Raw genomic sequence first — 26274 nt, 5'->3', positions numbered from 1 at the left:
AGAGCTCCGCCACATGAATGCAAGGCTGCTTTTGGTCTAGTTGTATAGGTCAGCAGTGCCATCGTATAGCGCAACAATGGGCCCGGGGCCACAGGCAGAGAATGAGGAGGATTTGGACAGCAGTCCGGGGAAAAATGTTTCAATGGTAGCTCCACAAAACGGAAGAAATGGGGAGAAAAGAGTTCAGTTTATAGTGATGATATTTAATGAAGGCGATCATTCCAACGTCCATGTGATGAAGAAGACGCAGAAATAGAAACAATAATGATGTGTAATGATGATAAACAATAGTGATGTGTTGTCACAGCCTGAGACAACACATCACTCTTTGTCTCAATGTTTCAGTCATTTGTTCAGAGCGCACATCGTGACGACCACCATTGTCCCAACACGTCATTCTCTCTAACTTTATTTAACAATAAACGTAAACACTTATTACAGAGTTGTTGTGATGAAACAGTTACGCTGAACATGAGAGATGGATGGACATATCTATCTATCTATCTATCTATCTATCTATCTATATATATATGTATATATATATATATATATATATATACAATACAATGATTTTGTAAAATTAACCTACTTGTCTACATTTCTAAAGTGCTTTACAAACAACTAAACAATTTACCAAAGTGTTGTGTGATAAATATGAGAGAAGCGACCGTGAAAAAGCACCGATAAAACAAACAGAAAAGCCCCCTGAGAGCACAGACCTCCACCAAGCAGCTCATCTCCACCAATACTGTCATTTCCAACTATGTTTAAGTCCTGCATTGATTTTTATATGGATACATGATTAGATTCTTATGTACACACACAGTGCCTTGGCTATACTGTGGCTTTTTGTTTTTTTCCTATTCTGGATCATAGTATCCAGATTGTGCTGGGATCCAGATCTAACTTTGATACAGTATCTTATAAAACCTGTTTGAAGCTTTTTCTGTATTTTTTTTTTTGTCAATTATCTGACCATTTATTGTGGAGGAGTTACTGTAAAAGGTCCTATCTCACAATTATAAAGAATTCTTCAAAACATTCCTGGATCCAGATGGTAATCTGGATCACTCCCTAAGTTGAATGCAATCTAAATAAAACCATGACCCATTTTGATCAGCATAAAATAAATAAAAAATAATCCATCCAGTAGTTTTTGTGTAAAGCTGCTAACAGACAAAGAGACAGAGGGCACAAACATGACCTCCACCATCTCCTTGTTGGAAGTAAAAAGAATTGAAATGCAAATAAAGGTAAAGTAGAAAGATAAACAGCTACAAATGACCACATGGGAGATAGAGTTACTTAGCATAACTAATATACAGATACTAAATCTAATAAATGAAGGTGCAGACGACAACTCGCTCTGTTTTGGATAAACATAAACAACGATGGGTTTAAAACAGGTTGTTTGTTTGCTCAGCTGTAAATCAGATCATCTTCATCTGTGTGGAAACCAAACGGCAGGTGGCTAATAGATGCTTTTTTCTGATTTAACGTGTATTTCATGTGTGTGAATGTGGGTCTTTTTAACACTCAACATGCATAAATGGACTTTTTTCATTCCGCGTCATTATTAACCAAGATGCAGCTCCAGTTATACCAGCTAAGACGACTTGAGACTTTCCTTTAAAGGCTTTCTGAGCTTAAAACTAAATAAACGTTGATAAAGTTTTCTTTTCTTTTACCGTATGTGCTACTTAGTGCCTGATCTTGCTGCACAGATATATTTTGTGGTAGATCATTCATATTTGCACATATACATATGATTTTGTTCACATTTGTACAGTCTATTATCAGATGCTGAACAACGTTCAGTAAGAAACCCTGACTGACACATCAGATACAAAATGTATTCAACTTAAATGAGACGGTGGAAAAGGTTCATAGTGCTGGAAAAATACAAAGAAAGTGTTATGTGTTTAGAATTAGTTGTATTTTACATGATAAATGTAGAAAAGCTCAGAGTTAATGCAGTAATGCATGGTTATCGTAAAGCACATGTTATTAATGTCCCTTCTGTTTCATTTAGTCGTGTAATCCTCTGAGAACAGCCATCAGCCACTCAGAGTGCACATCTAGACTCATTCATTTCTTCTGACCTCCTACTGATGCTCACTTGAGAGTGAGGCTTCATTGAATCCGACACGAGAACGAGCCTTACGTCAGCAGTCTGGTGCACATCTGCGACCTCTGCCTTTCTTTTAAAGGCTTGATGCTACGCGTCATGCGGCCTTGCCCCTGCAACCATGTTTGGAGCTTCATCTGACTAGTTTTTTTTTCCCCCTCTTGTGCACTTTAAAATAAGCAGCTCATAGACTTCCCCTTTTGCGGCGAACAAGCGCGGCAGTATTACCTTCATCCACGCAGGAAGAAAAACAGAGGGCTTTAATTCGATAGCTCTGTCTAACTGTGATGATGAAGATTTAGATGATTGTCCTCGCAGTCTTGACCTGTTTGCTCGCCCCAAGGTACAGAGAGGTTATTGCACCTCACAGCTTATTGCTTTTCTTGTTATTATTTGTCCCAGTGTCTCTTTATTAGATAACTGAGGGGAACAGCAGTGGATAATTTTATGAGGGGCTCTTAAATGGGAACCTCTACAGCCTGTCTGTCACTGCTATGATGCCACGGGAGTCAGAGTTGAGTGTGTAAAACCACTGGAAGCACTTTATTTCACTGAAGTTATACTGACCAGTTTTGCACAGTGGATGTTTTATAAAGTTATTTAGTCTGTCCTGATGTCGTCTGAGGCCAAATACACTTTGATTTTCAATTAGTCATATCTCTTCCTTATATTCCTCTCTTCTTTCAGCCACATCCTCTGTCTCTCTCTCTCTTTGATGATGGGGGTATTTCCATTCTGTGGGGGCTGTGAGCTCAGCGAGTTTGTTTCTGTGTCTATAATCCCCTCTCTCTAGGCACCAGCATATAAAAGCGATGAGGGGCCCTGCGCACTCTCACACAGAGCACCAGTCACAGCCCTGATCTTCTCCTTTACGCACACACTGCCACAGGTAAGACAGTGGACAAACATCATGAAGAGAGAAGGAAGCTAGAAAGCAAGAACAGTTTCATGTAAATACAAGACAAAGAGGTTAATCTGTGGAGTTAGTTCAAGCTGAAGTCAAACATGGCTGATCAGAATGAAAATTTAAGATTGATTTGAGCGTGATATTTGTTAAAAACCAAATGTTTTTATATCTGGGCATGTTTGTGGACCCAGGAAATCAAGATAATGATGAAAATTCAGCCCTGAAGCGAGATGTGCTCATGTCTGCAAAGGTACAAAAGTTTTTCAGGAAAATGCAAAAGACAAACAAAAACACTTCATGTTTGTCAGTATTTGGCTTAACGGAGTTTATTTTCTTATTTAATTTTTATGGTTTTTGATTGAATTCAAGTAGAAAACACAAAGTGTTTTCATGCAAACTATAAACCAGTGTGGAAAAGTTAAAAAATATTGATGATTCTTTCGGTATTGTACTAAAACGACTGAAGGTTAGTCGAGTTCAGATGTATCTATTAATGCGTTTTGGTCTTTTATGACTGAACTTTGATCAGTATTTATAAAACAAATAAAAAAAACAAACAAACAAACAAGGAAAGAACGACTCTGCAAATAAGGTGAGAAGAAAATGTTTCAAAACGGTCGTAGGAAGTGAAGGTGCCTCAAAAATGTAAAAGCAAAACAGAAAACTGACTTTCTTTAATAATTTGATAATAACTTAGTAATATACGTCCTTACATTGTTTCCATTCTGCTGAATTTTGGGTAAAAATGTCATAATAACCAAACTTTCCTGTCAGATTCAGTTTCTTCAGCTAACATGATTCTGTCTTATAAACTTTTGGCCACACTGGGATCAATGTGTGAACAAAGAAGTCAACATGCCTTCAGCAGCAGCAACAACAACAACAAGACACAATTTACACTGACGATTCTAATCAAATTACATGGAAAGCAAAGCACATCAAATTAGTTCAGTAAAAATCTTTCCAACAGTTCAAATGACATTGTTTTGATCATGTAAGACGACGTTGCAGCTTTGAAAAAGTCGGAGACGTTCAAAAAGCTTTTGCAGGAAACATCAACATGTTTGTCTTTTTTTTTAAAAAAAAAACAGATGCAACATCTTTTTCCTTTCACATTTCACATAGCGTCAGTTTCCTAACAAAGCCTCAGCTTTGCATCGAGTTAAACTTTAACACTTCTCTTCTCTTTTCACCAGTTATGTCTGCCGGAGGAGAGAAACCCAAGTCTGCTTCCCAACCTGACGGGAAGGCAGCTCAGAACAAGGTGTCTGAGATGGGCATGATGTCCTACAAGGTACGCTACAACAAACGCTCCCTACATTTATAGATTGTCACACCTATAAAAATATCATGCCGTCTTGCTTGTTGTGAAGCTGCTTGCCTCACATTGCTCTCGCAGTTTACCCTCTGAGCTCACACAGCGCCACAACTCGGTTTTTTAATCTGAGGAGGAGGTGGTTGATATCCACAACTGACAGAAAAATATGGTGTGAAGCTCCAGTGTGTTGAATTCCTGTGAGAATACCTGTCATAACAACATTGGATTAAAGCCTCCATCCTTCCTGGTTAGAGAAGAACCCCCCCCCCCAACCTGATTTAACCCACTGCTTACTCCTCATCTCCTTCTCTTTACCTTCACCCTTCAGATGTTTGTATTCGACCAGGAGAACTTCCAGGGCCGCTGTATGGAGATCAATGCCGAGTGTGTGAATGTGTGTGACATGGGAATGGACAAGGTGCGCTCCCTGCGTATCGAGTGTGGGCCGTAAGTAGGCAGATCTCACACACCGTGACATGCACACACCCACATGTAGAAGCACTGTACCCAGCAGCCACTCCACTCAGAGCGGAGAGCCGGTGATTTCACAGATGTGCTGCAACCATTATGTGACATTTCACACTTTGGGTTTGAGGAAATTAGGTGATGCTTTTATCCTGATTTATTTGCAGAGAGCTGAGCAGCAGAATGAACTTTAGTTTTTCGGTGCCAGTGACTGCTTTCTGTGTGAGCGGAGAAAAATCAAACAACAAACAAGGAAATGGGGAGAAAGACAGAAGTAACAGAAAAGAATAAAAGAACAGCTGATTATTCCTCAGTTTAAGGTTTTAGTGCTTACATCACAATGTGGAATTCACAAGAAAGCATTAAGTAGTGAAAATATGCCAACTTTGAGCCTCCAGAACGGGTCATGAAACAAAAGTTTTCAATCTTGCACTACGTTGAAATGACAGCATAACCCGCTTTTTAAATCCTGAACGGTATCCGCGGCACCTTGTATAATCAGTGTGCCAGTGTTTAAAACGTCTCCCTCCTATTTCATGTAACCTTCTCTGCTTTTCAGCTTCGTGGGTTTTGAGCAGATGAACTTCTGTGGTGAAATGTTCATCCTGGAGAAGGGCGAGTACCCGCGCTGGGACTCGTGGAGCAACTGCCAGAAGAACGACTACCTGCTGTCCTTCAGGCCTGTCCGCATGGCAAGTCCGAACCTTTGCTCCTTCGTTGACTTACAAAACATTTCCCTTGCTCCTGACCAGAACTCGCTCTCCCTCATCTTGTCCTCCATCTCCCTCATCTTACAGGATCCTGAGAAGCATAAGATCTGCTTGTATGAAGTTGGAGAGTTCAAAGGTCGTAAGATGGAGATCATGGATGATGACGTTCCCAGCCTGTTTTCCTATGGATTCACCGACAGGGTGGCCAGCATCATGGTCAGCTGTGGAACGTGAGTATCGTGACATCAGTAAGACTGGAAACAGGCGGTGATGCTGACTGTCTGAGGCGAATGAAAGAATTTTTAATCAAATTAGAATCATGAAGAATCACCATGAGATCTTTCTTGTGAACTTTAGTTCACTGGACAATTTTCACACTTATTTTCTTTTGCAAGGTTCATAAACACGGCATTATGTGCTCAATTGTGAGCTTTAAAAATGTAAATAGAGGAATTTGTTTAACTAAGTTTTAGGTTTTGTGCTTTGCTAAGCTGATGTTTAGTTGATGCATCATACTTTGCATTCATTAAAATATGCTCTCAGTATAATTTAAATAATGTGAGAAATGAAATGAAAGCACAGTTCACAGGAACGTGAAGAAAAGCCGCCTTTGTTGTGATGCCAGACTGTGGAGCTGCTATTCGTCTGTCTGAAACCATGCATATTTCAGCAGACGTGTCTGAAAACATTACACTCTGCGTTTGCAGGAGCCTCGTCAGAAAGTACAGCCTCTTATGCCGCTGCATGTGTCAGACAGTTTCTACATCTGTGACATCATTCTGACTTGTAGGAGCGAGTTCAGGAATAGAGGCTTTTTCATCAGCAGCTAGCTGAGGGTGTCATGGACGTCAGCAGCTCAGTGTCCCTGCCTGTGCTGGCAGAGGTGTGGCAGACAGCAAACACAGTTTTGTCTCTGCTATGATTGCTTTGTTTGCAGTGCTCCCTGCTGTCTGCAACAAACAGCCAGGAGGCAAAACGCTGCTTTTTTTTTTTTTTTTTTTTTTTTTAAAAAAAAAGCCTGATTGGACTTCAAACAGATTGATGTGTTTATTTGTTCGCTGTTTCATCCTCCCTGATTCTCATGCATCTGTCTTTGTAGCGTCTTTCTTCCACGTCTTTCTCACTTGTCTGTTGCTCATCTTTCAACCTGATGTTTGTCCTTTTCTTGAAGAAACACTCTGTTGAATCACTTCCTCTGCAATCTTGTAACAAACTGTCCTCTTCTTCTTTCCCTCTTTCAGCTGGGTGGGTTACCAGTTCCCCGGCTACCGTGGCAGCCAGTTTCTGCTGGAGAAGGGTGAATACAGGCATTTCAATGAGTTTGGTGCTCGCTGCCCTCAGATGCAGTCTATTAGGCGCATCCGTGACATGCAGTGGCACCCACACGGCTGCTACACCATGTCTGCCAAGTGAAACCTAGCGAGGGCGAGGAAGAGGGGGACTGGAGAAGAGGTGGAGGTCGAGGGCAGGCACAGAGAGGTGGGAGGCTGAGGGGGGGCAAAATAGGACAAATAAATAGAGGACAAGAGACATGGTGTAATAATTTCTCCTCTGCTCCAACATTTCTTTGCGATTTGAGTGCAGGATGGAGGAGATGCAGTAGGTTGTTATTTTTAGTTGTAATTTAGCGACCAATGAAGAGTTCCAGAAAGTCGAGGAGGAGATAACGGCAAGAGCTGCGGAGACTGCATCTAATTAGAAACGCTCTCTCCATTTTTGTTCTTCCTCCTTTCCTGTGTCTGTTCGTCAGCTCCCAGCTTCCCACTTTTCTCTCTCTCCTCCCTTTCTCCCCCTCACATATTCTCTTCTACATCTCACTAACGTCAGCCCTCATGCAGCCCATTAGAGCCTGACCGAGAGGGTGGGGTGGGGAGGGAGGGGGGGTTCCAGTCTCAATTTATGTTTATCTGTGTGATGGAGGAACTGAGATGGAAGAAAGTCACAAAAACGTGTGATAGACATTCTGTGCGCAGATCCACCTGCCACATCATCACTGAACCAATAAAGCATCTCACATCCTGCTCCATTTGACATGTCCTTTTTGACACATGTGTGGTTGCAATATGAAAACTCATTAGATGAAATAATAGGTCAGTTGCATAAAACCTCCTTGCATAAAATATGTTCTCAATAGCAGCTTATACACTGTAAATATGCTTCCTTGCATCATATTAAAACTGTAGACTTTATTAGTTCAGTGTTGCCCAACACACATCAATAGAAAGTCCTTATAATCTGTTAGTGTTGCAACTTTCCGTCATCGTGGCGATCAGATAAATGGACACTTGTTTCACAAGAAGTATGTAGTTGTGTTACTTAATCCTACTCTGAATGTGTTTTTTCTTTTTACTTAAGTCTCACTAAGTTTAAAGCCACACCTAGTGGCCTTTGTTAAGTATGCCTGTCCACACAGTTTTGTTACTTTATGGTTTGTTTTTGTTCTTAAACCAAGTTGTAAGAACCCAATAAAGCAAATGTTGGAGCTAAATTTGACCAAATACATCTGGGGTGTAAATGTGATCTAAACACATGCTTTTGTTGCCTAAACATTAATATGTGTTTGTGATCAGATTAGTGGATTTTTTACGTTAAACCCAATAATGTAGATTTGGTTACAAACCTAACTAAGTTGGTTGTATAACTTAACCAGTTATTTTTAGGTTTTTGTGTCTGAACCAAACAAATTGTGGAAGTCTAACAATCTCTGTAGTTTTAATGGTTAAACCTGACCAAGTAGTTTTGCACTTTAGGTTGGGTTTATGCCATTCACACCTTAACTTGACCAAATCGATATGATGTTTTAAACTTAACTACACCAAATGTTTACGTTTTACCCAGCTGAGTTTGATGCCTAAATCTAAATGTGTAATTTTTGTCGCATTAATGTAACCAATAATTTATTACTATAAACGTCACAAATCAAACTGGTGCCAAAAACTGAGTCATGAAGTTTTTTTTGTCTAAACCTAACCAACCGTCTTTGTTGTAGCAAACTAAGAAAGCATTGTTGGTGCTTAAAGATAACAAAATTATTTGAATGCATATACCTAATCTAGTTGTTTTTAAATGACTTTGTCGAATAGATGGTTATACACAAATTAAACTTCGACTACAGAAAGCTTTTCTTTCAGGGATGATAAACTTCTTTCAACATGACTGTCTGGTTAAGTTTTGCTGTAATATAAAACACATGATTTTATATGTTTTTTCTTTTGTTTCGGATGGGAAGACTGATTTGCAAAAACATCTAATAAATCCACCAACAGACTGGCGTCATTACTTACATTTACATGGACTTTTTAATCTGATTAAATGTCCAATCTGAATGATAATGCATCATACAGACTGGGAGGCTTGACTCAGGTGGTAGAGCTGCTTGTCTTGTGTCCTGATGGTTACCAGTCCAAGTCCTGCTCCTCTACGCTGCAGCAGCCCTGAGGAGGATTGTTCTCTGTGGGGCGGTCCTGAATAAATGCAGAGGGTTGCATCAGGAAGGGAATCCGACATTAAACATGTGCCAAGTAACCTGAGCGATGATTCTGTGGTGATCTCTTCAGAAGGACAAGCCAAAAGGGAACAACATGTAAACACCACAGATTATCTGACTAGCCCTGATCAGAGAGAATTTTAGATTGGACATGGAGGAATGATATAAACTTTTCACAATAAGATCAGCAGGCAACAAAAACCACGTAGAGACATTCTGATGGTTTTGAGGTGGATGTGGATTCTGCCCATGCTTGTACCATGTTGGGGTTATGTGAGGTATGAGTACTTACTGAATACTTAAAAAATGGTGGCAGCTAAACAGAACCGGACCGTGTCAGGAACAAAAATGTTGTTGGAAAAAGAAAGAGTTAAAGCTTCCTAAGAATTTTTACGCTCAAAAGGTTCAAGGTTAAAAAAAATCCTCTTTGCGGGGCAAATAGACACTCTGTCATGTTCTGTGTTCTGTGTTTTTAGTCCTGGTTTCTTCTTTTGTTTCTGAGTTCTATTTTCCTGTATTAGTTTGTAGTTTTCCTAGTTCGTTTATGTCTATTTTCCTGTTTTAGTTTGTAGTTTTCCTAGTTCCTTTATGTCTAGTTTCCTGTTTTAGTTTGTAGTTTTCCTAGTTTGTTTATGTCTATTTTCCTGTAGAAGTGTGTAGTTTTCCTAGTTCCTTTATGTCTAGTTTCCTGTTTTAGTTTGTAGTTTTCCTCGTTCCTTTATGTCTAATTTTCTGTTTTAGTTTGTAGTTTTCCTAGTTCCTTTATGTCTAGTTTCCAATTTCAGTTTGTAGTCTTCCTAGTTCCTTTATGTCTAGTTTCCTGTTTTAGTTTGTAGTTTTCCTAGTTCCTTTATGTCTATTTTCCTGTTTTAGTTTGTAGTTTTCCTAGTTCCTTTATGTCTAATTTTCTGTTTTAGTTTGTAGTTTTCCTAGTTCCTTTATGTCGAATTTTCTGTTTTAGTTTGTAGTTTTCCTAGTTCCTTTATGTCTAGTTTCCTGTTTTAGTTTGTAGTTTTCCTAGTTCCTTTATGTCTAGTTTCCTGTTTCAGTTTGTAGGTTTCCTAGTTCCTTTATGTCTAGTTTCCTGTTTAGTTTGTAGTTGTCCTAGTTCGTTTATGTCTATTTTCCTGTTTTAGTTTGTAGTTTTCCTAGTTCGTTTATGTCTAGTTTCCTGTTTTAGTTTGTAGTTTTCCTAGTTTGTTTATGTCTAGTTTCCTGTTTTAGTTTGTAGTTTTCCTAGTTTGTTTATGTCTATTTGCCTGTAGAAGTGTGTAGTTTTCCTAGTTCCTTTATGTCTAATTTTCTGTTTTAGTTTGTAGTTTTCCTAGTTCGTTTAAATCTAGTTTCCTGTTTACTTTGTAGTTTTCCTAGTTCCTTTATGTCTAATTTTCTGTTTTAGTTTGTAGTTTTCCTAGTTCCTTTATGTCTAGTTTCCTGTTTTAGTTTGTAGTTTTCCTCGTTCCTTTATGTCTAATTTTCTGTTTTAGTTTGTAGTTGTCCTAGTTCGTTTATGTCTATTTTCCTGTTTTAGTTAGTAGTTTTCCTAGTTCCTTTATGTCTAGTTTCCTGTTTTAGTTTGTAGTTTTCCTAGTTCCTTTATGTCAATTTGTCTGTTTTAGTTTGTAGTTTTCCTAGTTCCTTTATTTCTAATTTTCTGTTGTAGTTTGTAGTTTTCCTAGTTCGTTTATGTCTAGTTTCCTGTTTTAGTTTGTAGTTTTCCTAGTTCCTTTATGTGTAGTTTCCTGTTTAGTTTGTAGTTTTCCTAGTTCCTTTATGTCTAGTTTCCTTTTTTAGTTTGTAGTTTTTCTAGTTCCTTTATGTCTAGTTTCCTGTTTTAGTTTGTAGTTTTCCTAGTTCGTTTATGTCTATTTTCCTGTTTTAGTTTGTAGTTTTCCTTGTTCCTTTATGTCTAATTTTCTGTTTTAGTTTGTAGTTTTCCTAGTTCCTTTATGTCTAATTTTCTGTTTTAGTTTGTAGTTTTCCTAGTTCCTTTATGTCTAATTTTCTGTTTTAGTTTGTAGTTTTCCTAGTTCCTTTATGTCTAATTTTCTGTTTTAGTTTGTAGTTTTCCTAGTTCGTTTATGTCTATTTTCCTGTTTTAGTTTGTAGTTTTCCTAGTTCCTTTATGTCTAATTGTCTGTTTTAGTTTGTAGTTGTCCTAGTTCGTTTATGTCTATTTTCCTGTTTTAGTTTGTAGTTTTCCTTGTTCCTTTATGTCTAATTTTCTGTTTTAGTTTGTAGTTTTCCTAGTTCCTTTATGTCTAATTTTCTGTTTTAGTTTGTAGTTTTCCTAGTTCCTTTATGTCTAATTTTCTGTTTTAGTTTGTAGTTTTCCTAGTTTGTTTATGTCTAATTTTCTGTTTTAGTTTGTAGGTTTCCTAGTTCCTTTATGTCTAGTTTCCTGTTTAGTTTGTAGTTTTCCTAGTTCGTTGATGTCTATTTTCCTGTTTTAGTTTGTAGTTTTCCTCGTTCCTTTATGTCTAGTTTCCTGTTTTAGTTTGTAGTTGTCCTAGTTCTTTTATGTCTAATTTTCTGTTTTAGTTTGTAGTTTTCCTAGTTCCTTTATGTCTAATTTTCTGTTTTAGTTTGTAGTTTTCCTAGTTCGTTTATGTCTAGTTTCCTGTTTTAGTTTGTAGTTTTCCTAGTTCGTTTATGTCTAGTTTCCTGTTTTAGTTTGTAGTTTTCCTAGTTTGTTTATGTCTATTTTCCTGTAGAAGTTTGTAGTTTTCCTAGTTCCTTTATGTCTAGTTTCCTGTTTTAGTTTGTAGTTTTCCTAGTTCCTTTATGTCTAGTTTCCTGTTTTAGTTTGTAGTTTTCCTAGTTCCTTTATGTCTAGTTTCCTGTTTAGTTTGTAGTTGTCCTAGTTCGTTTATGTCTATTTTCCTTTTTTAGTTTGTAGTTTTCCTAGTTCGTTTATGTCTAGTTTCCTGTTTTAGTTTGTAGTTTTCCTAGTTCGTTTATGTCTAGTTTCCTGTTTTAGTTTGTAGTTTTCCTAGTTTGTTTATGTCTATTTTCCTGTAGAAGTGTGTAGTTTTCCTAGTTCCTTTATGTCTAGTTTCCTGTTTTAGTTTGAAGTTTTCCTCGTTCCTTTATGTCTAATTTTTTGTTTTAGTTTGTAGTTTTCCTAGTTCCTTTATGTCTAGTTTCCAATTTTAGTTTGTAGTCTTCCTAGTTCCTTTATGTCTAGTTTCCTGTTTTAGTTTGTAGTTTTCCTAGTTCCTTTATGTCTAATTTTCTGTTTTAGTTTGTAGTTTTCCTAGTTCCTTTGTGTCTAGTTTCCTGTTTTAGTTTGTAGTTTTCCTAGTTCCTTTATGTCTAGTTTCCTGTTTCAGTTTGTAGGTTTCCTAGTTCCTTTATGTCTAGTTTCCTGTTTAGTTTGTAGTTGTCCTAGTTCGTTTATGTCTATTTTCCTGTTTTAGTTTGTAGTTTTCCTAGTTCGTTTATGTCTAGTTTCCTGTTTTAGTTTGTAGTTTTCCTAGTTTGTTTATGTCTAGTTTCCTGTTTTAGTTTGTAGTTTTCCTAGTTTGTTTATGTCTATTTGCCTGTAGAAGTGTGTAGTTTTCCTAGTTCCTTTATGTCTAGTTTCCTGTTTTAGTTTGTAGTTTTCCTAGCTCCTTTATGTCTAATTTTCTGTTTTAGTTTGTAGTTTTCCTAGTTCGTTTAAATCTAGTTTCCTGTTTACTTTGTAGTTTTCCTAGTTTCTTTATGTCTAATTTTCTGTTTTAGTTTGTAGTTTTCCTAGTTCCTTTATGTCTAGTTTCCTGTTTTAGTTTGTAGTTTTCCTCGTTCCTTTATGTCTAATTTTCTGTTTTAGTTTGTAGTTGTCCTAGTTCGTTTATGTCTATTTTCCTGTTTTAGTTAGTAGTTTTCCTAGTTCCTTTATGTCTAGTTTCCTGTTTTAGTTTGTAGTTTTCCTAGTTCCTTTATGTCAATTTGTCTGTTTTAGTTTGTAGTTTTCCTAGTTCCTTTATTTCTAATTTTCTGTTGTAGTTTGTAGTTTTCCTAGTTCGTTTATGTCTAGTTTCCTGTTTTAGTTTGTAGTTTTCCTAGTTCCTTTATGTGTAGTTTCCTGTTTAGTTTGTAGTTTTCCTAGTTCCTTTATGTCTAGTTTCCTTTTTTAGTTTGTAGTTTTTCTAGTTCCTTTATGTCTAGTTTCCTGTTTTAGTTTGTAGTTTTCCTCGTTCCTTTATGTCTAATTGTCTGTTTTAGTTTGTAGTTGTCCTAGTTCGTTTATGTCTATTTTCCTGTTTTAGTTTGTAGTTTTCCTTGTTCCTTTATGTCTAATTTTCTGTTTTAGTTTGTAGTTTTCCTAGTTCCTTTATGTCTAATTTTCTGTTTTAGTTTGTAGTTTTCCTAGTTCCTTTATGTCTAATTTTCTGTTTTAGTTTGTAGTTTTCCTAGTTTGTTTATGTCTAATTTTCTGTTTTAGTTTGTAGTTTTCCTAGTTCCTTTATGTCTAATTTTCTGTTTTAGTTTGTAGTTTTTCTTGTTCCTTTATGTCTAATTTTCTGTTTTAGTTTGTAGTTTTCCTAGTTCCTTTATGTCTAGTTTCCTGTTTTAGTTTGTAGGTTTCCTAGTTCCTTTATGTCTAGTTTCCTGTTTAGTTTGTAGTTTTCCTAGTTCGTTGATGTCTATTTTCCTGTTTTAGTTTGTAGTTTTCCTCGTTCCTTTATGTCTAGTTTCCTGTTTTAGTTTGTAGTTGTCCTAGTTCTTTTATGTCAATTTTCTGTTTTAGTTTGTAGTTTTCCTAGTTCCTTTATGTCTAATTTTCTGTTTTAGTTTGTAGTTTTCCTAGTTCGTTTGTCTAGTTTCCTGTTTTAGTTTGTAGTTTTCCTAGTTCGTTTATGTCTAGTTTCCTGTTTTAGTTTGTAGTTTTCCTAGTTTGTTTATGTCTATTTTCCTGTAGAAGTTTGTAGTTTTCCTAGTTCCTTTATGTCTAGTTTCCTGTTTTAGTTTGTAGTTTTCCTAGTTCCTTTATGTCTAGTTTCCTGTTTTAGTTTGTAGTTTTCCTAGTTCCTTTATGTCTAGTTTCCTGTTTAGTTTGTAGTTGTCCTAGTTCGTTTATGTCTATTTTCCTTTTTAGTTTGTAGTTTTCCTAGTTCGTTTATGTCTAGTTTCCTGTTTTAGTTTGTAGTTTTCCTAGTTCGTTTATGTCTAGTTTCCTGTTTTAGTTTGTAGTTTTCCTAGTTTGTTTATGTCTATTTTCCTGTAGAAGTGTGTAGTTTTCCTAGTTCCTTTATGTCTAGTTTCCTGTTTTAGTTTGAAGTTTTCCTCGTTCCTTTATGTCTAATTTTTTGTTTTAGTTTGTAGTTTTCCTAGTTCCTTTATGTCTAGTTTCCAATTTTAGTTTGTAGTCTTCCTAGTTCCTTTATGTCTAGTTTCCTGTTTTAGTTTGTAGTTTTCCTAGTTCCTTTATGTCTAATTTTCTGTTTTAGTTTGTAGTTTTCCTAGTTCCTTTATGTCTAATTTTCTGTTTTAGTTTGTAGTTTTCCTCGTTTCTTTATGGCTAGTTTCCAATTTTAGTTTGTAGTCTTCCTAGTTCCTTTATGTCTAGTTTCCTGTTTTAGTTTGTAGTTTTCCTAGTTCCTTCATGTCTAATTTTCTGTTTTAGTTTGTAGTTTTCCTAGTTCCTTTATGTCTAATTTTCTGTTTTAGTTTGTAGTTTTCCTAGTTCCTTTATGTCTAGTTTCCTGTTTTAGTTTGTAGTTTTCCTAGTTAGTTTATGTCTAGTTTCCTGTTTTAGTTTGTAGTTTTCCTAGTTCGTTTATGTCTACTTTCCTGTTTTAGTTTGTAGTTTTCCTAGTTCCTTTATGTCTAGTTTCCTGTTTAGTTTGTAGTTGTCCTAGTTCGTTTATGTCTATTTTCCTGTTTTAGTTTGTAGTTTTCCTAGTTCGTTTATGTCTAGTTTCCTGTTTTAGTTTGTAGTTTTCCTAGTTTGTTTATGTCTAGTTCCCTGTTTTAGTTTGTAGTTTTACTCGTTCCTTTATGTCTAATTTTCTGTTTTAGTTTGTAGTTGTCCTAGTTCGTTTATGTCTATTTTCCTGTTTTAGTTAGTAGTTTTCCTAGTTCCTTTATGTCTAGTTTCCTGTTTTAGTTTGTAGTTTTCCTAGTTCGTTTATGTCTATTTTCCTGTTTTAGTTTGTAGTTTTCCTAGTTCCTTTATGTCTAGTTTCCTTTTTTAGTTTGTAGTTTTTCTAGTTACTTTATGTCTAGTTTCCTTTTTTAGTTTGTAGTTTTCCTAGTTAATTTATGTCTAGTTTCCTGTTTTAGTTTGTAGTTTTCCTAGTTAATTTATGTCTAGTTTCCTGTTTTAGTTTGTAGTTGTCCTAGTTCCTTTATGTCTAATTTTCTGTTTTAGTTTGTAGTTTTCCTAGTTCCTTTATGTCTATGTTCCTGTTTAGTTTGTAGTTTTCCTAGTTCCTTTATGTCTAATTTTCTGTTTTAGTTTGTAGTTTTCCTCGTTTCTTTATGGCTAGTTTCCAATTTTAGTTTGTAGTCTTCCTAGTTCCTTTATGTCTAGTTTCCTGTTTTAGTTTGTAGTTTTCCTAGTTCCTTCATGTCTAATTTTCTGTTTTAGTTTTAGTTTTCCTAGTTCGTTTATGTCTAGTTTCCTGTTTAGTTTGTAGTTTTCCTCGTTCCTTTATGTCTAATTTTCTGTTTTAGTTTGTAGTTGTCCTAGTTCGTTTATGTCTATTTTCCTGTTTTAGTTAGTAGTTTTCCTAGTTCCTTTATGTCTAGTTTCCTGTTTTAGTTTGTAGTTTTCCTAGTTCGTTTATGTCTATTTTCCTGTTTTAGTTTGTAGTTTTCCTCGTTCCTTTATGTCTAGGTTCCTTTTTTAGTTTGTAGTTTTTCTAGTTACTTTATGTCTAGTTTCCTGTTTTAGTTTGTAGTTTTCCTAGTTAATTTATGTCTAGTTTCCGGTTTTAGTTTGTAGTTTTCCTTGTTAATTTATGTCTAGTTTCCTGTTTTAGTTTGTAGTTGTCCTAGTTCCTTTATGTCTAATTTTCTGTTTTAGTTTGTAGTTTTCCTAGTTCCTTTATGTCTATGTTCCTGTTTAGTTTGTAGTTTTCCTAGTTCCTTTATGTCTAATTTTCTGTTTTAGTTTGTAGTTTTCCTCGTTTCTTTATGGCTAGTTTCCAATTTTAGTTTGTAGTTTTTCTAGTTCCTTTATGTCTAGTTTCCTGTTTTAGTTTGTAGTTTTCCTAGTTCCTTCATGTCTAATTTTCTGTTTTAGTTTGTAGTTTTCCTAGTTAATTTATGTCAAGTTTCCTGTTTTAGTTTGTAGTTGTCCTAGTTCCTTTATGTCTAATTTTCTGTTTTAGTTTGTAGTTTTCCTAGTTCCTTTATGTCTATGTTCCTGTTTAGTTTGTAGTTTTCCTAGTTCCTTTATGTCTAATTTTCTGTTTTAGTTTGTAGTTTTCCTCGTTTCTTTATGGCTAGTTTCCAATTTTAGTTTGTAGTCTTCCTAGTTCCTTTATGTCTAGTTTCCTGTTTTAGTTTGTAGTTTTCCTAGTTCCTTCATGTCTAATTTTCTGTTTTAGTTTTAGTTTTCCTAGTTCGTTTATGTCTAGTTTCCTGTTTAGTTTGTAGTTTTCCTCGTTCCTTTATGTCTAATTTTCTGTTTTAGTTTGTAGTTGTCCTAGTTCGTTTATGTCTATTTTCCTGTTTTAGTTAGTAGTTTTCCTAGTTCCTTTATGTCTAGTTTCCTGTTTTAGTTTGTAGTTTTCCTAGTTCGTTTATGTCTATTTTCCTGTTTTAGTTTGTAGTTTTCCTAGTTCCTTTATGTCTAGTTTCCTTTTTTAGTTTGTAGTTTTTCTAGTTACTTTATGTCTAGTTTCCTGTTTTAGTTTGTAGTTTTCCTAGTTAATTTATGTCTAGTTTCCTGTTTTAGTTTGTAGTTTTCCTAGTTAATTTATGTCTAGTTACCTGTTTTAGTTTGTAGTTGTCCTAGTTCCTTTATGTCTAATTTTCTGTTTTAGTTTGTAGTTTTCCTAGTTCCTTTATGTCTAATTTTCTGTTTTAGTTTGTAGTTTTCCTCGTTTCTTTATGGCTAGTTTCCAATTTTAGTTTGTAGTCTTCCTAGTTCCTTTATGTCTAGTTTCCTGTTTTAGTTTGTAGTTTTCCTAGTTCCTTCATGTCTAATTTTCTGTTTTAGTTTGTAGTTTTCCTAGTTCCTTTATGTCTAATTTTCTGTTTTAGTTTGTAGTTTTCCTAGTTCCTTTATGTCTAGTTTCCTGTTTTAGTTTGTAGTTTTCCTAGTTCGTTTATGTCTATTTTCCTGTTTTAGTTTGTATTTTTCCTAGTTCGTTTATGTCTTGTTTCCTGTTTTAGTTTGTAGTTTTCCTAGTTCCTTCATGTCTAGTTTCCTGTTTTAGTTTGTAGTTGTCCTAGTTCGTTTATGTCTATTTACCTGTTTTAGTTTGTAGTTTTCCTAGTTCGTTTATGTCTAGTTTCCTGTTTTAGTTTGTAGTTTTCCTAGTTCATTTATGTCTAGTTTCCTGTTTTAGTTTGTAGTTTTCCTAGTTCCTTTATGTCTAATTTTCTGTTTTAGTTTGTAGTTTTCCTAGTTCCTTTATGTCTATGTTCCTGTTTAGTTTGTAGTTTTCCTAGTTCCTTTATGTCTAATTTTCTGTTTTAGTTTGTAGTTTTCCTAGTTCCTTTATGTCTAGTTTCCTGTTTTAGTTTGTAGTTGTCCTAGTTCGTTTATGTCTATTTTCCATTTTTAGTTTGTAGTTTTCCTTGTTCCTTTATGTCTAATTTTCTGTTTTAGTTTGTAGTTTTCCTAGTTCCTTTATGTCTAGTTTTCTGTTTTAGTTTGTAGGTTTCCTAGTTCCTTTATGTCTAGTTTCCTGTTTAGTTTGTAGTTTTCCTAGTTCGTTGATGTCTATTTTCCTGTTTTAGTTTGTAGTTTTCCTCGTTCCTTTATGTCTAGTTTCCTGTTTTAGTTTGTAGTTTTCCTCGTTCCTTTATGTCTAATTTTCTGTTTTAGTTAGTAGTTTTCCTAGTTCCTTTATGTCTAGTTTCCTGTTTTAGTTTGTAGTCTTCCTAGTTCCTTTATGTCTAGTTTCCTGTTTTAGTTTGTAGTCTTCCTAGTTCCTTTATGTCTAGTTTCCTGTTTTAGTTTGTAGTTTTCCTAGTTCGTTTATGTCTAGTTTCCTTTTTCAGTTTGTAGTTTTCCTAGTTCGTTTATGTCTAGTTTCCTGTTTTAGTTTGTAGTTTTCCTAGTTCCTTTATGTCTAATTTTCTGTTTTAGTTTGTAGTTTTTCTAGTTACTTTATGTCTAGTTTCCTGTTTTAGTTTGTAGTTTTCCTAGTTAATTTATGTCTAGTTTCCTGTTTTAGTTTGTAGTTTTCCTAGTTAATTTATGTCTAGTTTCCTGTTTTAGTTTGTAGTTGTCCTAGTTCCTTTATGTCTAATTTTCTGTTTTAGTTTGTAGTTTTCCTAGTTCCTTTATGTCTATGTTCCTGTTTAGTTTGTAGTTTTCCTAGTTCCTTTATGTCTAATTTTCTGTTTTAGTTTGTAGTTTTCCTCGTTTCTTTATGGCTAGTTTCCAATTTTAGTTTGTAGTCTTCCTAGTTCCTTTATGTCTAGTTTCCTGTTTTAGTTTGTAGTTTTCCTAGTTCCTTCATGTCTAATTTTCTGTTTTAGTTTTAGTTTTCCTAGTTCGTTTATGTCTAGTTTCCTGTTTAGTTTGTAGTTTTCCTCGTTCCTTTATGTCTAATTTTCTGTTTTAGTTTGTAGTTGTCCTAGTTCGTTTATGTCTATTTTCCTGTTTTAGTTAGTAGTTTTCCTAGTTCCTTTATGTCTAGTTTCCTGTTTTAGTTTGTAGTTTTCCTAGTTCGTTTATGTCTATTTTCCTGTTTTAGTTTGTAGTTTTCCTCGTTCCTTTATGTCTAGGTTCCTTTTTTAGTTTGTAGTTTTTCTAGTTACTTTATGTCTAGTTTCCTGTTTTAGTTTGTAGTTTTCCTAGTTAATTTATGTCTAGTTTCCGGTTTTAGTTTGTAGTTTTCCTTGTTAATTTATGTCTAGTTTCCTGTTTTAGTTTGTAGTTGTCCTAGTTCCTTTATGTCTAATTTTCTGTTTTAGTTTGTAGTTTTCCTAGTTCCTTTATGTCTATGTTCCTGTTTAGTTTGTAGTTTTCCTAGTTCCTTTATGTCTAATTTTCTGTTTTAGTTTGTAGTTTTCCTCGTTTCTTTATGGCTAGTTTCCAATTTTAGTTTGTAGTTTTTCTAGTTCCTTTATGTCTAGTTTCCTGTTTTAGTTTGTAGTTTTCCTAGTTCCTTCATGTCTAATTTTCTGTTTTAGTTTGTAGTTTTCCTAGTTAATTTATGTCAAGTTTCCTGTTTTAGTTTGTAGTTGTCCTAGTTCCTTTATGTCTAATTTTCTGTTTTAGTTTGTAGTTTTCCTAGTTCCTTTATGTCTATGTTCCTGTTTAGTTTGTAGTTTTCCTAGTTCCTTTATGTCTAATTTTCTGTTTTAGTTTGTAGTTTTCCTCGTTTCTTTATGGCTAGTTTCCAATTTTAGTTTGTAGTCTTCCTAGTTCCTTTATGTCTAGTTTCCTGTTTTAGTTTGTAGTTTTCCTAGTTCCTTCATGTCTAATTTTCTGTTTTAGTTTTAGTTTTCCTAGTTCGTTTATGTCTAGTTTCCTGTTTAGTTTGTAGTTTTCCTCGTTCCTTTATGTCTAATTTTCTGTTTTAGTTTGTAGTTGTCCTAGTTCGTTTATGTCTATTTTCCTGTTTTAGTTAGTAGTTTTCCTAGTTCCTTTATGTCTAGTTTCCTGTTTTAGTTTGTAGTTTTCCTAGTTCGTTTATGTCTATTTTCCTGTTTTAGTTTGTAGTTTTCCTAGTTCCTTTATGTCTAGTTTCCTTTTTTAGTTTGTAGTTTTTCTAGTTACTTTATGTCTAGTTTCCTGTTTTAGTTTGTAGTTTTCCTAGTTAATTTATGTCTAGTTTCCTGTTTTAGTTTGTAGTTTTCCTAGTTAATTTATGTCTAGTTACCTGTTTTAGTTTGTAGTTGTCCTAGTTCCTTTATGTCTAATTTTCTGTTTTAGTTTGTAGTTTTCCTAGTTCCTTTATGTCTAATTTTCTGTTTTAGATTGTAGTTTTCCTCGTTTCTTTATGGCTAGTTTCCAATTTTAGTTTGTAGTCTTCCTAGTTCCTTTATGTCTAGTTTCCTGTTTTAGTTTGTAGTTTTCCTAGTTCCTTCATGTCTAATTTTCTGTTTTAGTTTGTAGTTTTCCTAGTTCCTTTATGTCTAATTTTCTGTTTTAGTTTGTAGTTTTCCTAGTTCCTTTATGTCTAGTTTCCTGTTTTAGTTTGTAGTTTTCCTAGTTCGTTTATGTCTATTTTCCTGTTTTAGTTTGTATTTTTCCTAGTTCGTTTATGTCTTGTTTCCTGTTTTAGTTTGTAGTTTTCCTAGTTCCTTCATGTCTAGTTTCCTGTTTTAGTTTGTAGTTGTCCTAGTTCGTTTATGTCTATTTACCTGTTTTAGTTTGTAGTTTTCCTAGTTCGTTTATGTCTAGTTTCCTGTTTTAGTTTGTAGTTTTCCTAGTTCATTTATGTCTAGTTTCCTGTTTTAGTTTGTAGTTTTCCTAGTTCCTTTATGTCTAATTTTCTGTTTTAGTTTGTAGTTTTCCTAGTTCCTTTATGTCTATGTTCCTGTTTAGTTTGTAGTTTTCCTAGTTCCTTTATGTCTAATTTTCTGTTTTAGTTTGTAGTTTTCCTAGTTCCTTTATGTCTATTTACCTGTTTTAGTTTGTAGTTTTCCTAGTTCCTTTATGTCTATTTTCCTGTTTTAGTTTGTAGTTTTCCTAGTTCCTTTATGTCTAGTTTCCTGTTTTAGTTTGTAGTTGTCCTAGTTCGTTTATGTCTATTTTCCATTTTTAGTTTGTAGTTTTCCTTGTTCCTTTATGTCTAATTTTCTGTTTTAGTTTGTAGTTTTCCTAGTTCCTTTATGTCTAGTTTTCTGTTTTAGTTTGTAGGTTTCCTAGTTCCTTTATGTCTAGTTTCCTGTTTAGTTTGTAGTTTTCCTAGTTCGTTGATGTCTATTTTCCTGTTTTAGTTTGTAGTTTTCCTCGTTCCTTTATGTCTAGTTTCCTGTTTTAGTTTGTAGTTTTCCTCGTTCCTTTATGTCTAATTTTCTGTTTTAGTTAGTAGTTTTCCTAGTTCCTTTATGTCTAGTTTCCTGTTTTAGTTTGTAGTCTTCCTAGTTCCTTTATGTCTAGTTTCCTGTTTTAGTTTGTAGTCTTCCTAGTTCCTTTATGTCTAGTTTCCTGTTTTAGTTTGTAGTTTTCCTAGTTCGTTTATGTCTAGTTTCCTTTTTCAGTTTGTAGTTTTCCTAGTTCGTTTATGTCTAGTTTCCTGTTTTAGTTTGTAGTTTTCCTAGTTCCTTTATGTCTAATTTTCTGTTTTAGTTTGTAGTTTTCCTAGTTCCTTTATGTCTAGTTTCCTGTTTTAGTTTGTAGTTTTCCTAGTTCGTTTATGTCTAGTTTCCTGTTTCAGTTTGTAGTTTTCCTAGTTCGTTTATGTCTAGTTTCCTGTTTTAGTTTGTAGTTGTCCTAGTTCGTTTATGTCTATTTTCCTGTTTTAGTTTGTAGTTTTCCTAGTTCGTTTATGTCTAGTTTCCTGTTTTAGTTACTAGTTTTCCTCGTTCCTTTATGTCTAATTTTCTGTTTTAGTTTGTAGTTTTCCTCGTTCTTTTATGTCTAGTTTCCTGTTTTAGTTTGTAGTTTTCCTAGTTCCTTCATGTCTAATTTTCTGTTTTAGTTTGTAGTTTTCCTAGTTCCTTTATGTCTAATTTCCTGTTTTAGTTTGTAGTTTTCCTAGTTCCTTCATGTCTAATTTTCTGTTTTAGTTTGTAGTTTTCCTAGTTCCTTTATGTCTAATTTTCTGTTTTAGTTTGTAGTTTTCCTAGTTCCTTTATGTCTAGTTTCCTGTTTTAGTTTGTAGTTTTCCTAGTTCGTTTATGTCTAGTTTCCTGTTTTAGTTTGTAGTTTTCCTAGTTCGTTTATGTCTAGTTTCCTGTTTTAGTTTGTAGTTTTCCTAGTTCCTTCATGTCTAGTTTCCTGTTTTAGTTTGTAGTTGTCCTAGTTCGTTTATGTCTATTTACCTGTTTTAGTTTGTAGTTTTCCTAGTTCGTTTATGTCTAGTTTCCTGTTTTAGTTTGTAGTTTTCCTAGTTTGTTTATGTCTAGTTTCCTGTTTTAGTTTGTAGTTTTCCTAGTTTGTTTATGTCTATTTGCCTGTAGAAGTGTGTAGTTTTCCTAGTTCGTTTATGTCTAGTTTCCTGTTTTAGTTTGTAGTTTTCCTCGCTCCTTTATGTCTAATTTTCTGTTTTAGTTTGTAGTTTTCCTAGTTCGTTTATGTCTAGTTTCCTGTTTACTTTGTAGTTTTACTAGTTCCTTTATGTCTAATTTTCTGTTTTAGTTTGTAGTTTTCCTAGTTCCTTTATGTCTAGTTTCCTGTTTTAGTTTGTAGTTGTCCTAGTTCGTTTATGTCTATTTTCCTGTTTTAGTTTGTAGTTTTACTAGTTCCTTTATGTCTAGTTTCCTGTTTTAGTTTGTAGTTTTCCTAGTTCCTTTATGTCAATTTTTCTGTTTTAGTTTGTAGTTTTCCTAGTTCCTTTATTTCTAATTTTCTGTCGTAGTTTGTAGTTTTCCTAGTTCGTTTATGTCTAGTTTCCTGTTTTAGTTTGTAGTCTTCCTAGTTCCTTTATGTGTAGTTTCCTGTTTAGTTTGTAGTTTTCCTAGTTCCTTTATGTCTAGTTTCCTTTTTTAGTTTGTAGTTTTTCTAGTTTCTTTATGTCTAGTTTCCTGTTTTAGTTTGTAGTTTTCCTAGTTCCTTTATGTCTAGTTTCCTGTTTTAGTTTGTAGTTTTCCTAGTTCCTTTATGTCTATTTTCCTGTTTTAGTTTGTAGTTTTTCTCGTTCCTTTATGTCTAGTTTCCTGTTTTAGTTTGTAGTTTTCCTAGTTCCTTTATGTCTAGTTTCCTGTTTTAGTTTGTAGTTTTCCTAGTTCCTTTATGTCTATTTTCTTGTTTAGTTTGTAGTTTTACTCGTTCATTTATGTCTAGTTTCCTGTTTTGCGTTCCTGTTCATCAGCTCACCTGGTCTCATTAGTTAAATCATTCCTCATGTTAGTTCTGCCAATCCATTTTCTGGATTAAACCCTTTTAGCGCTGCAACTCTGGCTCCCTTCTCCTATAATATAATATTATCATATTATCATAATATGACAATATTATCTTTAATCTTGAAATAATCTTCAAAAACTCAAAATACTGACCAGCCGTACACTTAGTTTGCAGCATCTGACCTTCATTGTCTGGTGTAGTAAATGACTGTTTAGTAGTACTACTGTCATCACTCAACTCTGTTCTAGTTTGTAACATTACAGCTGCAATAGTTTTTTTTTCTCCACCTTTGTGGGTCTAAACCGGTATTAACAATACATTTCTTTTGAGGTGACTTTAAAAATTTTTTTTCCATTAAAATCATAGCACTGCTGCTAACACTAGTTTTTGTCACGACAAACATTTTTCAATGCTGCAGGTACCTTTATGGTCGAAATGGTACAAATTTGTACTTTATGTCACTTTGAACCCTTTTTCGTACTTTGAAGGTGTGCTTCTGGTCACTGAAAGACCAGTATTGTACTTTTGAGAGAACATTTCTTTAAAATGTACCTATAGGTACAGAAATGTCCTTATCTTGTACCTCTATTTTTGAGAGTGTATAAATACAACTAATCGGATCACTTTAAGTAGCTTCCATGCAAACACAGCAGCTGGAATTTCCGATCAGATTGATTTCAGTCAGGTAGGTGAAATATTTGTCCATGTAAATCTAGTTATCATATTTCACATTTTAGAGCATGTCTTAAATAAAATCTCTCTTCAGTTTAGTGTCTGTATTGAGCAAATTTTGATTTGTACAGATGGAAAATGATTTGGCCTTTGGTAATCAATTCGTTACAAATAAAGAAGAGTAAGAAAAAACCCCCACTCTCTACCCCTGCTTATGATCTAGGCCTACATTATGTTTCAAGGCTTCTTGTGATTAACCATTTCATACATTATTTGTTTTTCCCACCATAGAGAATATTGATACCAAGTCTGGTCTGTAAAGAATCAGAACAGCTGCACCAACATTTTAGCATTTACCTTTTTTTTTCTTCTGCTTTTTCCTAAAATGTGCTAAATTATTCATTAAGTCTTTCTTTTCATGTAGAAAAAATGCAGAAAATTAAACTTCAGAACAAATATTGTTTTTTATAAACTCTCCCTGTGTGCCTTGTGGTTAATGGGTGTTATCTTGGGAATTACGTCTGCATATGTGATGACAAGACTTTTATAGAACAGAACCTCTAAATGGCTTCAGTGATTCCGTCATAATTAATTAAACTGAGTTTCAGTAAACTGCATTAGAGTATCATTCATTTGTGGACGAGAAATGATGGAACACAAAAGCACAACATCCTTCCAGTAGTTTTGTTTTTTTTATTGCTCCAGTCAGTTGACCAGAGTGTCGATTACTGGAACTCACTAGAGATGTTGGATATTGGCCGATATCCAAGAGATCAATTTTCTCCAACTTTTAATTTCCAGTATCAATATCAACAAGTACTGATATTTTTGAAATGTGAGTTGTGCCAAACAAACGAACAAACAAACAAACAAAAATCCTTTTAGATTTAGTCATTTTGAGTTAGAAGGGACTTAGCTGAAGAGTTGGATATATAATATGTGCACGTTGGGTGTTAGGATGTTATAATGTTACGTTGAAGCGGTCAAGATGAAGTTGATCTGTTGTCTTTAAGTCAGGCACTTAGGCGGACTGTTGGGAGGGGTCCTACAGGGGGGGTAAAACGCGGCTGTACAGGAATGAGAGAATAATAAAGAGATTGGATTGAACACATATGATGTCTCCCGAGCTGTGAACTGGCAAGATACAACATTGTGCAAATGCAATGTCATTAAAAAAGTAAAAACCTATAGCAATAATTTACAACACTACATTTTAATATTGATATCGGCCGGTAACATCGGTACGCTGATAATATCGGACAGCTCTAGAACCAACACAAGGATACTGGTAAAGATTGCAATAACAATCAGTGTTGGAGCAGTTACCAAAAAAAAAAAAAAAAAAAGAAAAAAAAAAGAGTAAAGTTCTAGTATCTTGTTGTTTGATTGTAATGAGATTACTTTACGTATTACTGCATTTGAAATGTAACATCGCAACTTCTTACTCTATTTTCCTGTTTCTTAATTTACCGTGTGTCATGTCCACTTCTCTGCTGGAAATTCCACCATCTCATCAAGCTCATCTGCTCCAACTGAGCTTCCTGCTCTCCTCAATCCCGCCCCTGTTTCCCAGCCATATGATCACCAGAGCGTCTCATGTTGAGTCTGTGTCGTCTCCAGATTCCTGTCATGACCTGGTCTTGTTCTCCGGACTAATCTTGTCTTGCCTTGCCCTTGTGGGATCCTTCTCTCCCCGTGTTTTGCCTGAACATGGACCCCGGCTCTGAACAACCACAGATTTTTGCTTTCTCCACTGGATAAGTAGCCGATCTCTGCCTCTTGTTATGACCCATGCCTGTCTAACAACCATGTCTTTATATTCCAACAGCACTTTAGAAGCCAATGAACCCTGCTGGACTGGAGCCTGTCCTACTCCGTTCAATTAAACCTTTATCTTTATCAAGATCTTCATTGGTTTGTGTGTGTGGCTGAATCTCTGGGTCCTCAAGGGTACCTCATTACACCGTGTAGATAAGTGGAGCAACACCGTGTAGACATGTGGTGTCTGCAGTAAGAAATATGTCTCACTGTAAAATTCTGTGGACCTCTGGGCAACCAGATGTTTTCAGTTGTGTCTGGCTGTAAAGACCTGAAAGTAAACTGTCTAATTTTTCTGTCTAAACGGGATCTTTCTGTGACTTTCAGTGTTATTTGGTTAATGTGTTTACATAAAACTGTTCATCCCTTTACTATGTGGCTTCTTGATACTATGAAGCTACCCGACCTCTTATATCCGAGTTAATGCTCAGGTTTGGTGGAAAGTTATGTACATCTGTTTCTAGTAAACATGAAAAAACATTACTTTTTAAAGTGTTTTTACTACTATTACTTTTTTGATTGCTTTTATTGTTTTATCTTTCTTCCTTTGATTAATATTATTCAGATCTCACTTGACACGTTTTTAATGCATTACTTCTTTTCAGCACTTTGTTGCAGCTGGGATTGTGTTAAAGTGCTTT

At 34.7% G+C, this 26274-nt stretch overlaps 1 protein-coding gene across 1 annotated transcript; it reads left to right on the top strand.

Moving 5' to 3' along the window:
* Window positions 1-2843: 2843 nt before the first annotated feature.
* On the top strand, window positions 2844-6941 carry crybb1l2 (crystallin, beta B1, like 2; the record flags this gene model as incomplete). The annotated part of the gene is given in 8 exon segments (XM_079265143.1): window positions 2844-2918; window positions 2922-2985; window positions 2988-3017; window positions 4232-4329; window positions 4682-4800; window positions 5378-5510; window positions 5616-5758; window positions 6770-6941. Coding segments are annotated over 8 exon segments (834 nt in total).
* Window positions 6942-26274: the final 19333 nt, after the last annotated feature.

The sequence above is a fragment of the Telmatherina bonti genome (genome assembly GCF_933228915.1).
Source record: "Telmatherina bonti genome assembly, chromosome: 3".
In the NCBI taxonomy this organism is placed as follows: Eukaryota; Metazoa; Chordata; class Actinopteri; order Atheriniformes; family Telmatherinidae; genus Telmatherina; species Telmatherina bonti.
Note: the sequence above shows the minus strand (reverse complement) of the source record. Positions and strands in the feature narration are given on the sequence as shown.